The sequence below is a fragment of the Echiichthys vipera genome (genome assembly GCF_963691815.1).
Source record: "Echiichthys vipera genome assembly, chromosome: 12".
NCBI classification, from domain to species: domain Eukaryota; kingdom Metazoa; phylum Chordata; class Actinopteri; order Perciformes; family Trachinidae; genus Echiichthys; species Echiichthys vipera.
The window spans coordinates 3,751,953-3,765,192 of record NC_139837.1 but is presented as its reverse complement, the minus strand read 5'-3'; the positions used below and the strand labels follow the sequence as shown (position 1 = coordinate 3,765,192).

The following is a 13,240-nucleotide window of genomic DNA, read 5'->3' as shown; positions in this document are numbered from 1 at the left end:
AGGTCATGTCCACTGTATGTTTTTGCAACATGGTGGGACTTTACATTCTAAAAACCTACACACAAAACCTTATTTTATAAACATTTACAGAAAGTATACTTGAACTGATACCTGAAGTATCCAAAGAAAATGTGAAAATCTGAAGTAGTTTAAATTAAAGACCTTCTTTTTTTGTTTCTGATCAAAATGGTAGCGAGGGGTGTGTTGGGGGGGGCTTGTGACCTCTAAAATCCTGGCTGCGGCCTTGGTTTTGTGTGACATATTACAGCTCTTTCTTCTGTTCTTTCACCCACAAGACTCTGGACAAGAAAACTGACGTCTCAACAGGAGAATCTCAAGTGTGGAGAAGAGGTGCAATTGCTCAATATCTATTCTTCAGATGTAAACTGTCATTTTAGAAATGCTGTGTTTACAGATCTCTGTAAAAGAATAGCAGAAAGGAATATCTCCACTCGTGGACAATTCAGCAGAAGGTAGACAAAACAGAAACAGGCAGCTAAAAAAGAGCATTTTTTTTCTGCCTTTGCTCACAGAGAAGTGAAGCGGGGGCAAGGAATTGCTTAAAGTGACACCAAAGCTGGGCCTTGGCAAGCAGTAAGCTAAGCCTAAATGCCTGACTAACAGGCAACAGATAGAGTTGCACACTGCTTACTCTGAGCCAACTCTCTGTAATCTCAACCGCTCTCTCTGCTTGCACCTGCCTCACACAAACACGTACACAGTTAAATGTATTATGTGCATTGTGTGTGTGGTATGTATGAGTATGAGTACTGTAGGTACACTAGACATGTGAATATGTGTGTGAGTACATGTCGGGCCTTATGTGGACACAGAACGATTTAGAGAGTGATGACAGGAATCTGACAAAGGCTACAGAAACACAGTAAAATAAAATGGGACTGCAACGCAGTGTACACACCTAATGTAACTTAAGCATCACTCAAGTCCCGCATTATTTCTTTTAATCCAGATTTGTTTTCACCTGATATACCTCGTGATATATCATTGGCCTTCATGGATTGAATTAACCATAAAAAGAGACAAAGATTGTAATACTGTGTTTGACATCCATTGCGTTCTCCTGAATCTTCCTTTCTTTTTTTTAAATAAGTGCTTTTTAGTTTGGCAACTATAAATTATCCGGTCAAATCTTCAGTTTGAAATTCCATTTCCAAAGAAAACTAGGTGGCATGTTTTTTTTCCAACACACCTTAAGCCTTTGGCATATGATAATACCTTGTTTCGCACTGGTACAATGTACCTCCTCCATAGGAGTGTAAACTAAATGATGTCTTTGCTTGATGTCCCAGCTCACGGGCTTTGCCGCAGTGTTACTGGATCACATCAAACCGAATGGCTGACAGTTGTATTGCGTTCACTTAAATTTCCCAAAAAGCTGTAAATAGAGCAAACCACTGAATCGAGGGAAAATTTGGCTTAAAACAACTTCCAAATGGCAAAACTTGGCAGGACTGATGGACAAGCAAGAGGCAATGTTTTGAATATTTCTCAAATTATTTCAAAGTGAATTTATCTTCTATGTGTTTATTGTAGAAAATGTATGTTACGTTACTTCAACAGTGTTTCTCCAGGTCCCAAAATAATTATTTATGAAAGAGCTGGCTTCCCTCTGCCCTCTAAATTGGGTGCAGTCAGTCTCAAACTAGCCCATTGCAGGACCATCACTGGTAATGTATTATAGAAAAGACTGAGCACTACCCTGCGGTAGCGAGTACCCGCTGCAGGTTGAGTTTCTACATTGCTATGCCGCCCCGGATCTTCTGAAGCTGCAGTGAGCCTTGAAATCTTGCAGCCACTGTTACTGTTACTTGTGTGGCTCGCTGTTTCAGAACACAGACTGCTTTCCAGAGGATGTGAAAAAACATTAATAGGAATGATTATCATGACAACTCTTGTGTCATTCGTGTCTAATAATATATATTTCAACTCAGTGACGTTTAAGAGCAAACAGATGCTACAGGAACATGGCAGAGATTGCATGATTCCACCCACACGCCATTACTTGCTGGTGAAGGTTAATATTTTATCCTCTAGCTGATTTAGTCGGAATAACTCTCAAGACAATTGTTGATTTTATGTCCAAGGACAGTTTTCCAGCCTCTGATTGAAATACCTCTTTAAATTGCCCCTCTGTCATATTGCATTCGCTGTATTCATGCTTGCTGTGCTTCTTTTTTAGCAACCACCCATCAGAATCACCCAGAACACTCTGTGTCAGGTTGGCAAGTACATGTTTGCTGGTTACATAGAGCAGAATTTCTGCTATTTGTTTTGCCAGCTCTGTGGCTCTACAATCTAAACATTATGAAATCAGTCTATACCTTAGTGACAAATTGTGTGAGAACAAAACAACATGGAACAGAGATTTTTGTACCTGTGGTGTTGCACCAGGTTGGACTGAAACAGGAGTGTTTAACAGGGGGGATGGGAATCTCTCTCCGGGGCTCCTTCACTAATCACTCTGATGCATTCCACGGGCAATAAGGAGAGCACTTGCTTTGATAGGGGCAGGTGGATAAGGTATAAGGGGCAGTGTGGGCTGAGAGTCTCTAAAATGAGGAGAGAAGCAGCGGGGTAAAGTCCTCCTGTTTCAGGGATATACTGTCTGCTGTTCGAAGGCCGAGTGATCCTGCTGGCCACAACATCAAGTCTGTAGAAGTTCTGTCCATCAGAGCGTCTGTCACACGGACAAAAGGAGTGCTGTCCGCTCTGCTATGATACAAATCAAAATGTTTGGTTGGACTCTCATCAGTCGTCGAAGGCGATTTGTGGTGCTGGTAGACTGGACGATGAGTGAGGACGAGAAAAAATGTGCTTGCGCGTGTGTGTATGTGTGTGTGTGTGTGCTTATTTGCTGTGGTGTAGTTGCGAGGGGTGGGATTTGGAGGTGGGGGGTGGATAAGTGAGTGTCGTTGATGGCACTGTGGTCCTCAGAGCGTCCATCTGTGAAACAGAATGGGAGGAGAGTTAGACTGAGTCACCCCCCAAGGCTGTTTTTTGTAAAGTCAATGCATGAATCCAAACAGGCAGCCCCAACTTTTATGGCAAGGTAAGTGGGATTAAAAGGGGTGTTCAGGTCAGAGCTATGGGGCACAAACAAGAACCACACAGTGTTAGATGCCTTGTGATAATGTAGACAAGTGGGAAATGTGAGATACAGCATGCACGATTTTGCATTGTCTCTTATCATTAAATGTGTATCTTTAGGTTTCTGAAGGTTACAGTACAGTTTGTTTCAGCTGCTGGTTTGCTCTTAGCAGTACGAACGGTGCATGGGGCTTGATTTCCATCTTTTGTCATTATTAATTGTTATAATTCAGAGCACTGGCCTCATGTTACCACAGCTTGAATTGGTCTTCAACTGCTCTTGAATATAATATCATTTAATTAACAACTCGAGGGAAGCACCATTAAATTTGGTATTACTGTCGTGGATAAATGACAGATTAACTGTTTCCATCCTGAAGCTTGTGGAGTTAATCTGTCAGTAGTAAAGCAACAAGTGATCTTTCTGTAAAATAGGAGCAGTGTGCCGGATCATGAGGAAATATATGTATAAAAAATTTGAAAATTACGTGTCAGCTACACACATGCTCCAGCAAATAATGCATTATAATCAAAACAACAAACACAACAAATGCACATGCACGATATCTAGGATCTTGTGGTTTCTAATAACATATTCTGATTATCTAATATCAAGTTCTAATATGTTATTATAATGTAATTAACAAGTGGGCTTGTTATCTTCTGCAAGTGCCCCGCCAAGTGACGTCCAAATCCATCAGTTGCACACCATCTGTCACAGTGGAGTTATTAGAAGATGTACTCTGCCATTCTTTTTGGGTAGTAATTCACTTGCTTGTTTGACCACTACACACAGTGGTTAACCTTGAATAAGGCATCACATCGTGTTTTTCTGATGAAGTGATCCTTTTAGGACGATAAGACTTTGCATGAACAGGAAATAACTTGTTCAAGAACATTTTGGAAGTAAATGACATAATTGCAAATGGTTCAAGGATACACCCCGAGGAGTGTGAGACATTTGTAACATCAAAAGCAACTGATTATTTGATGGTTATCCCACTGTGACAAACAAAATGTCGATGAATAAATCTGTGTAAATTCATACTTAAATACTGAGTTTGCAAAAACTGCATAAACATACTTGTGGTAGCACATTGGGGTAAACCCACCTCATTTGTTTTGATTGCGGATTCGCAGACACCTCCTCTTCAGCGGCGGCTCCAGTTCAGGGCTCCCGTCTGTTGATAAAGGGGCACTGATGGAGCAGGACAGGATGGCCGTCTTGTCAGCGCCGGGCTTTGGCACAGGCTGGATGACGACACAGCCTCCGGTAGACAGCAGCGGCAGGGCATAGGCATGTTCACCCTCCTCCATGTTGGAGTCAGGATCTGGCTTACCCTCCACTGTGTCCGCCATTTCATCTTGCACTGAGCCCTGCTTCCCCAGCTCCCAATCTCCAACTGAGCAATTGTTCTCTTTCAATGCCTCATGCTCCAGCTCACCGTTGGCTGGCTGCTCCTCTGCCTGTCCTTCTCCTGCAACACTGTCTCCTCTTTGGTCAGAGTAAGATCCAAAGGTAGGAGTTAGAAGCGAATGTCGTCCCGAACCATTGACTATGACATTACATGGGGCAGCAGGGCTAGTTTGGAGGTTGGGCAGGGGTTGGGGCTGTGTCCGTGCTGTGCTGGGCAAGGGTGGCGGGGTACGGTTAGATATGCAGGGATTGAGCTGGCTTACTGGAGTATCATCATGGCAAGAATGGCTGTTGTTGCTGAAGGGTGGGCCTGATGATTCCAGTGTGTTTGGGTGTGTGACCCCTTCCAGCTCCATAGCACTGAGGAGGCCCTGTGAAAAGGCCCCTTCCCTCCCAGCACGACTGCCCTTCCCTTCCCAAATTAGCCCAGTAGCTGGTGGAGATCTTGATTCAGTCTCTGCCTCTACTTTGACCTGGACCCCAGGTAGCATCCTCTGAATTACCTGCTGTTGGCATGGCCTGTGGCCCACAGTTAGATCAATAACTCCGTCTATCGGACCAGGACTGCTGGTTAGACAAAGGTTGCCCAAATTTTCCTCTGCCTTCACAGTCAAGTCCACCAGTGCTGTCCTACTTCTCTCTGAGCGTACAGGAGAGAAACGCTCTGCACCAACTGGCTCTACTTTCTGCTCCCCTCTCTCACCTCCAGAGGAACCTGGTGAGTGGGGTTCAGAAGCTGAAGCTTCCGAGGACTCTGGAGCACTGCGGAAGGTGCCACTGCTCTCTGACTGGTCCCTTGAGGTTTTCGGGCTGAAGGGAATTGGGATTGGAATAGGGATTGGGACTGGGAGGGGTACAATGACAGGATAAGGGACCAAGAGAGTTGGTGGGGGTACCAATGGGGCCAAGGATGCCATGCCAAAGTTCATCATTGGGGGCAAAGGAATGCGTCCATTGGGCATCATGTTAATTGGGGGGAAAGGGGGCATGCCTGGCATGGGGAGACCATGGTGTGGGGGCATCATGCCAGGGTTGGGATTGGATGAGGGGTGGACATGTGGAGACAGCAGGGGTCTGTGCATGGGGCTCGATGCCGAACCCATTGTCCTTGGGGGAAGTGGTGGACCAATACCAGGGATGATAGGGTTTGACATGGGACTATGGGGTCCTCCTGGATGGGCAGAGGGCCGAAGAAATGGTGGACGCATCTGCTGCATCATTTGATGCTCCATGAACAGTGGCAGGGGCATAGGTCCCCTGGGTGTCATCACCATGGGAGGGCTACCTGGAGGAACCCCGACAGATGGATGCAAAGAGGGAACAGGCGGAGGGTGAAGTGTGGGGTTCTCGTGGGGTCTGGGTGTAGGGATCTTGGTTGAGGAGGAGGAGGACGGGGAGCAGACAGCAGCAGTGTCTGAGGGTGAGGTGGCAGAAGAAGTAGAAGGGGCCAATGCAGAGTTGGTGGAAGGCCCCCCTGGTGAGGGAGCTTTACGTCGGAGGTCCGATAACGGCGTCCCCCAGGATTCAGGAGTGAGCAGCTGTACCCCTCCACTGCACTCCATCTTACCCTCCCCACCAGCCCCATGTCCTGGGTTACACAAGGCTCCAGGCAGTGCAGCCTGGGTCTCTTTGTAGAAAATGTCCATCTTATACTGGTTCAGGCATTTGGCACTGCAGAACTGCAGCCTCCGCTCACCAGCACCAAAGTCCAGGTACTCCTTAGTGTGGCGAATATGTTTGCACCAGTCACACACCTGTAAGAGAAAACACACACAGTACACAGACTGCATCAGCATATGCCACTGTGCATAGAAAATACTTCTTGGTTTGTGATGAAATACAACATAATCTTCTCTGAAGTGCCCTGGCAAGCAGAAGCTCAGCCTCCAAACCATCTAGAGATAAACACATTTTAAAAAGATTATTTTTAAGGAAACTGATGTGGTTTCTAAATACTTTTAAAAATCAGTCCAGAGTAAACACTTAACTTTGAAATTAGTTTAAATACATATGCCTTTATGTATTCGATGTATGTCATGTAGGTGTCCATGTTTGTGCAAGTGACATTATGCTGCTAAGTAGAATTGAAGTGACTTTGTTTGTGTTAACTCTGTCCTAACAAGGAACGCCCATTTACACGTTCTGTTGACGATAAAAAACAAACTAATTTACCCACAGCTCCCTAGGAGACTGATGCCCCAAGACAAGAAGATGATTTACCTTAAAGGGCCTTCCACATATGATACTGAAGGGTGTGCCAAAGAGTGAGCCAGACATTACAGCTAAGTGAATTGAAATGCTAGTAAGATCAATTGATTGATCAATACTGAATTACATAGAAAACTGCTGCTGCAAGTTTCAGCTTTCAACAATTTTGCACTTCGGGACACACCCCATTTCAGTAGTGGTCTGAGAAGGCAATTACCTGATGATTTGTCACTGTTTCAATAGCTTTATGCAGAACTTTCTAATCTTATCATTAAAGCACTGAAGTCCACCCCCCCCCCCCCCAAAAAAAAAAAAAAAAACTGAATAAACTGAACAACCATGCTGTTATTTGTAAGTTTCTTATTCCTGTGGATAACCGCATTGTTTCAGACTAATGTTCAACAACGTTACATGGGAAAATCTGTTTAAGCGGTTCAGCCTCAAAAGACCAGAATGCAATGAAGTTTTCTTTTTGTGAAATATGTCTGCCTGGGGAGCTTTTTGTGATCTCAACATACATGTACGTAGAGACTGGGTCAGAGAAGTGCATTACATGAAAGAGTGCTAGTATTATTGTCACTGTAGAACAAATACCTATAGGGTCTGGACAACATAACATCAACACCTAACAATATAATCCAATGCAATATGACAAATTTCTTTCTCAAAAATTGCAATTGAACTTTTAACACTTCTCAAACTAAAGACCACTGATATCCAATCATAACAATCCACTGTCATTGTTGTTCTTTAATCGTTTAAAGGCGGGATCTGGAGGCTAAATGGAAAAGTTGTCTTTCTTTCTCACTGCAGTGGCAACGATCCCAAAACACCCTGCTGCACTGTTTCATCGCTGTTATACACCTTTGCAGCACAAAAAGTGCATTTTTTTTCTTTGAGAGGAAAATGAATGTGACCCTAGCAGAGCAGATAGCAGTGGGCGAGCCCTGAACACGGCGTTACTCGTCAGGCCACACACAGCTCACTCTGTCAGCTCTGGGAGGAGTGGCAGGTCCTCGCTGGAGATAATTAAGGCATTAATCAGTTGTCAGACCCCTCAACGACATCCATCCATCACACAAACCCTTAAGCCCCCCTGCTGAATGTTAATAAGTTGAGGGATGCAACCGGAAGGTGGATAAACCCCTTTTGCACGCTGCATAGCAACGCTGGTTTATTTGGCAGGATCCTGTCTGGCAGCAGCTGAAAGACAGTGGACTCACACGGGCTGTTTGGGCAGATGTACTGTAACACTGGCCAGGATTTCAAAAGAATACATAGCATGCTGTCCTGCCGCTGCTACACGTGTAAAACATCAAGTTCTTTGCACATATAACGTGTTTTACATCAGATTGTCTGTTTCCAGTTGAATCAAGCAGAAGCATCTTCCAAAAGGACAAAAGTTTTAAATTATGTACCATGGCTCTGCATTTGTAATAAGTCATTATGCAGCGTCACTCAGGGGGAATAACTTGCAAAAAGACAATTCAGGAGGAATTTCTGACACTAACACATGAATAGAGCTCGGCGCACGCAGCTGGAGAACATAAGGAACCACAGCAAAAACAGATCAGAGACTGGACCACATGGCAACTGCTATGCTTAAACAGTGCGCTGGTGGTGCTCACATGTCAGTGCCTTGAATCCTACACATTCAAGCTGCCCATTTAGTCCTGGCTAATTCAATGAGCCATGACTGAGTAAAAGTCAAAAAGGTGCTCTCACAAGATGAGCTTGATAATGGCAGGCCCAGGATATTTTAAATAATAAATGCGCTGGATTTTTCCTCGACTCAGAAAGACAGATGGAGAGCACTTAACGACTTTCTGCACTGTGAGTGAAATTTCACTGCGCATTACGCTAATGGAGTTGTGCTTTCTCTCTCTTGTGCTCGCTGCCTCGCTACTACACAGATGTTTGCAGTTGGATGTAATTATGGTCATTTATTTCCATCGTGGCCAACGAACCAGCATCGGTGGTGCGGTTTAACTGTTTGCATTACGACAATTATCGGGCTTCAAAACAATCGCAACAACCTCAGCAGTCATCGTCTACCTTCCTCTTCTCGTCCCCTGTGATGAGGACAGTTATGTTTAAGAGTCCCAAGACGAGGCAACCGTTAGTTTTAGTTTATTAGTTAAATGAACAAGTTGGGTGAGATGATGATTGGAGGCCATTCTCAGGGGTTAGGGAATTGGATGAAGAATATTTAATTGCTGCGGTCACAGAGTTGAAGGAGCCGGTTGTGGAGCAACAGGTTGCAGAGCAGGATGAGAAAGTTTCAGGCAGTGAAGAAGAGAGGCTGCAGATGTTAAAGAGATCGCAGAGGATATGGAGGATTTAGATAATGACGAGGAAGAAGAGGAGGCGGTTGCAGGGGGTTAAGAGGCTGGAGGGTTTCAGACAGCGCAGAGATTGGGACGTTTCACAAGAGGCTGTAGTGGTTTTATATGTAGAATGAAGAGGTTGAGAAAGTAAAAGGGGAAAGGCTTGTATATCCCCCTGTTAAGGTTGATATGTGATTCTTCTGACACTTCTCAGATTGCTGCTATAATCACATAGTGCAAAACACAAGGATTAATCCCATGAAAATGAACCAGGTGTTTGAAGTGAGCCAGTCGCTTGGTTTTTAGTTGAGTTGCCTCACAGTCCAAACTATCTGCAGCAGGAGTGTTCAAGCCCATCAATGGTGGCAAACAGAAACACTGTGCTTGCTGCATGGGGGATTCAGTCCAAAGGCTGGATTATGTAGCAAGGGATCTAAACGCCATCTTAAAGCACCTGGTCCATTGGAAAAAGAGAACAGTACAAAGATTCCACTAAAGTTTACACAGGAAAATTCAACTTTGGCAGCGCTTAACAGACCATCTGCATCATGCGGACTTGTTACTATGATTAGCCAAAATATCAGTTTACAGTGGCCTCGTGTATTGGAATATCTATCATGACAGTTATAATTATACCTGGCTTATAAAAGGGGAAACATATCTGGTTCACATCCTTTCTCAGTGTTTTAAGTTGGCTACACTGTGTCTTCATTAAAACCTGACTGGTTTTAGTGAAAAGTTTAAACTGTGTAGATAAAAGCCAAAGAAGACCAATGGTACACTCCCCGAAGGGCTGCTCTTATCACAGCCGGCCATCACCATCAGTCATTATAGATGTGACATACAAAGGCCATCTTCACTTGGCCAGGTGAAGCTCTATCGCACCGTATTTAACAGCACACAGAGTGAGTTAAATCCCTCCAGCTGTAAGAATGATGAGACAGACCTGGTGGATTGTGTGTGAATGTCAGACTGGACTGCTCTGAGATGAAATATCTCTGCTGGCATGCGGCTCTTTGTTACACGTTTGCTTTTTCACACGGAGCATCTTTACTTAAAGCAAACGTTTGACATAAGGGAAACATGTATATTCCCTTTCTTGCCGAGAGAAGAGAAGATCAACACCCCTAAATATGAAGCTACAGTCTGCTTACCGGCCCCTCAAGCTCACTAATGAACACCTAATATCTGACTTCTTTGATCAATGCAAAAACCAAAGTATAAAAAACAACAAACTGGGGTTTCATTGGGGATTATGTGCTGAACTATTTCTCGATTGGGAGCGGTTACTTCCTGGAGTCTCGGCTGGTTGTCTTGCAACCTTGCAGAGATGACAAGACTTCTCATATGGACTATACCTTATATGGATTAAACAGACAGTTTAGTTTAGTTTATTTATCTATCAGGGACTATGTACTGTACAAAAACTCATACAAGGAGAAGAGATGTATTGCACCAGCTAGATCATTTCCGTCTGCGGGCCACGGCTAGCTGTATCCCCCTGTTTTTTAGCGTCTGCGTTCAGTTAAGCTAACCAGCTGCTAGCTGTAGCTTCATATTTGGCTTACGGATATCCGAGCTGTATTCATCTTCTCATCTAACTCTCAGGAAAAAGCAAACTGTCAAACTAAGGCTTTAAAGGGAAATTTCAATGTTACCTCTTGGGTCTTTTTTTGTACTTCAATCAGTTGTGATAACATTGTACTCACCGAAGTTTCGCTGAGATTAGAAAACACAGCAACAGTGTTCAAAGGAAGTCAAATGGGGGAAGACATGAGCAGTCAGACAATCAGATGACAGTTTATCCAGATTATCTTAACTAAGTTATTTAGAGGTTAAACTGAATGTGAGCGCACCAGAACTATGTGGGCCAACTCTCACAACTACGGAAAGTACGGTCGGTCAAAGTTCCAGGATTATACAGTTCGGGCTATAATTTGATGGCTCTGTTTTAATCCTAAATGTTTGTCTAACAAGATCGGCATGTTTTAAATAAATAAACTGTATAAAATAAGGATGTAGTCTCTGTGACGTCACCCACTGGTTTCTGAAGAGCCGAAAAGAAGCTCAAAGCGGGAGCTTCCCTGTGGCTCCGGCCGTCGACATCTTGGCGGTGCCCGATTCCGCCTAACTCCCATCTAATCCCATCAAAGAGGAGGAGCGTGGATGGAGCCGAGTCAGGCCAAATGAAGCCTACAGTGTATCGCCACCGGTGACGCCACCCACCTGTTACTCAAAGCGTCCACACCCTTAACTATGCAGAACCTTGGGTCTTTATATCATTTAAACATACAGGTGTCATTAACACTGAGATTAGCCATAGTAGCCATTTTTACCAGGCTGTAAACATGTTTATTTCTACTGTAAAGTTGATATATTAGCATGGGGCTCTAAGGGGATGGACTCACCTTTGGAGCCATGGTTGGTTTCATTTTACGGACGTCGCCGCTTGGTTTAAAACCTGTAAGTTTAAGCAGTTGCCCCGTCTGACTCCTTGTCAGTAACGTTGCCACAATTGAGATGTCAGCAATTAACTTGATGACTACAATGTCATTTTTAGTCACAAAGAATGCCGAAGGAATAATGGTTAAAAGTATGAAAAGCGGTAATACACTTTATAAAATATACATTATCAGCATATACATGGCACGTTGGTGTTATACTGTCTTTTTGTACTGATGGAGGCTCCACCAGACTGTTTTCTTTCACTAAATTCTGAATGATCCATGCACCTATATGTATCTTTATACCACAACACTCAATAAATATTACAAAAATAAAAAGTAAATTCATATAATTCAATTTAGTTTTCGTGTTTGATCGTTTCTACAAACCCCCAACATAAGTCACTGAATATGATGTGTCATGAAAATGAGCAAAGCAAATGATTATGCATGAAAAAAGTCATGAGAAGCTCAAACTTAAATGTGTGCAGACTGTATGTCAAACATGAGAGCCACTTGTGTGTGTGTCTTAATGTTCGGGCTGGCCTGAGTCTGATGGTGGATGTCTGTTTCTACGGTAATGCCCAAATATGAACCAGGCCATTGACACCGTCAGGAGCTGAAAATGATACACTTTTAACAAAGAACAACATCAAAACATATTTTTTGCAGTAGCCATCAAGTTTAAACTCTATCTGGTGTTAAATGTTATGGTCCTTACAAGCACATCGCTGTTTGTCTTGAAGACAAGCCTGGGCGTGTCCTGAGTAAAGCTGTGCTGGGGTAATTTCCCACCGAGGCCATCGTCGTCTCTCGCCTGGGGGGGGAGAAATAATGGCTTCTTTTTACGAATGGACAAAATAAACAGGTGAACAGAGGCAACAAGGAAACTCAGAAATGGAAAACAACACTGAGAAAGAACAGAACAGAAATGGTGACTGTAAAAAAATGGGTGAGCAGTCATTGGTTTGAGGACAAACCAATCAACAGGGTTTCTCTGTGTGTGAGTGTGTGTGTGTGCATGCATGTGTGTGGTTGAGTCTGCAAGGCATTGAGTTTAGACAAGATACGAATAGAAAGATAAACACATTTAAAATGAAACTTTAATATAAGATTGTAATCACACTACGCTAACATTTCATTCATCTTCAGCCGCTTATCCCGGGGTCGGGGTCGCGGGGGGTGCTGGAGCCGATCCCAGCTGACATTGGGTGTGAGGCGGGGTCCGACCTGGACAGGACGCCAGTTTATCGCAGGGCACATAGAGACGAACATAGACAGACAACCATTCACACCTACGGGCAATTTTAGAGTCATCAATTAACCTAACACGTGCATGTCTTTGGATTGTGGGAGGAAACCGGAGAACCCGGAGAAAACCCACGCAGACACGGGGAGACATGCAAACTCCACACAGAAGGGCCGGGATGCGAACCTGGAACCTTCTTGCTGTGAGGCGACAGTGCTAACCGCTACACCACCGTGTAGCGCTATGCTAACATGAGTTGTATCAGTTCAAATACATGGAAGGTTCTGAAATTTGTATACGGTCTCTTTTGATCCAGGTTTTTGCACCATGACTCCCTACCCCCTTAGAAAGACAAGTGAAAAGGGGAGCGTACCTATGTTCCCCAGGTCCGATGTTCCCCGCTTTTCACAGAAAGGGTCCTATGTTCCTCAGTCTGTTATTTTATCCACAATCAGTGCAGAATTCCCCGGCAAATAGGCCTATTTAA

General features: G+C 44.0%; 1 protein-coding gene across 1 annotated transcript in view; it reads right to left on the bottom strand.

The window, feature by feature from the left end:
• Positions 1–2,915: 2,915 nt before the first annotated feature.
• sobpa (sine oculis binding protein homolog a) overlaps positions 2,916–13,240 on the bottom strand; it is a 50,295-nt gene continuing 39,970 nt past the window's right edge. Inside the window, exons 5-7 of the mRNA XM_083924949.1 lie at positions 12,226–12,321; positions 4,221–6,279; positions 2,916–2,964 (exon numbers count right to left, since the gene is read on the bottom strand). Coding sequence (XP_083781075.1) covers positions 4,222–6,279; positions 12,226–12,321 — 2,154 coding nt within the window. The 3' untranslated portion in view covers positions 2,916–2,964; position 4,221. The remainder of the gene's footprint in view (positions 2,965–4,220; positions 6,280–12,225; positions 12,322–13,240) is intronic.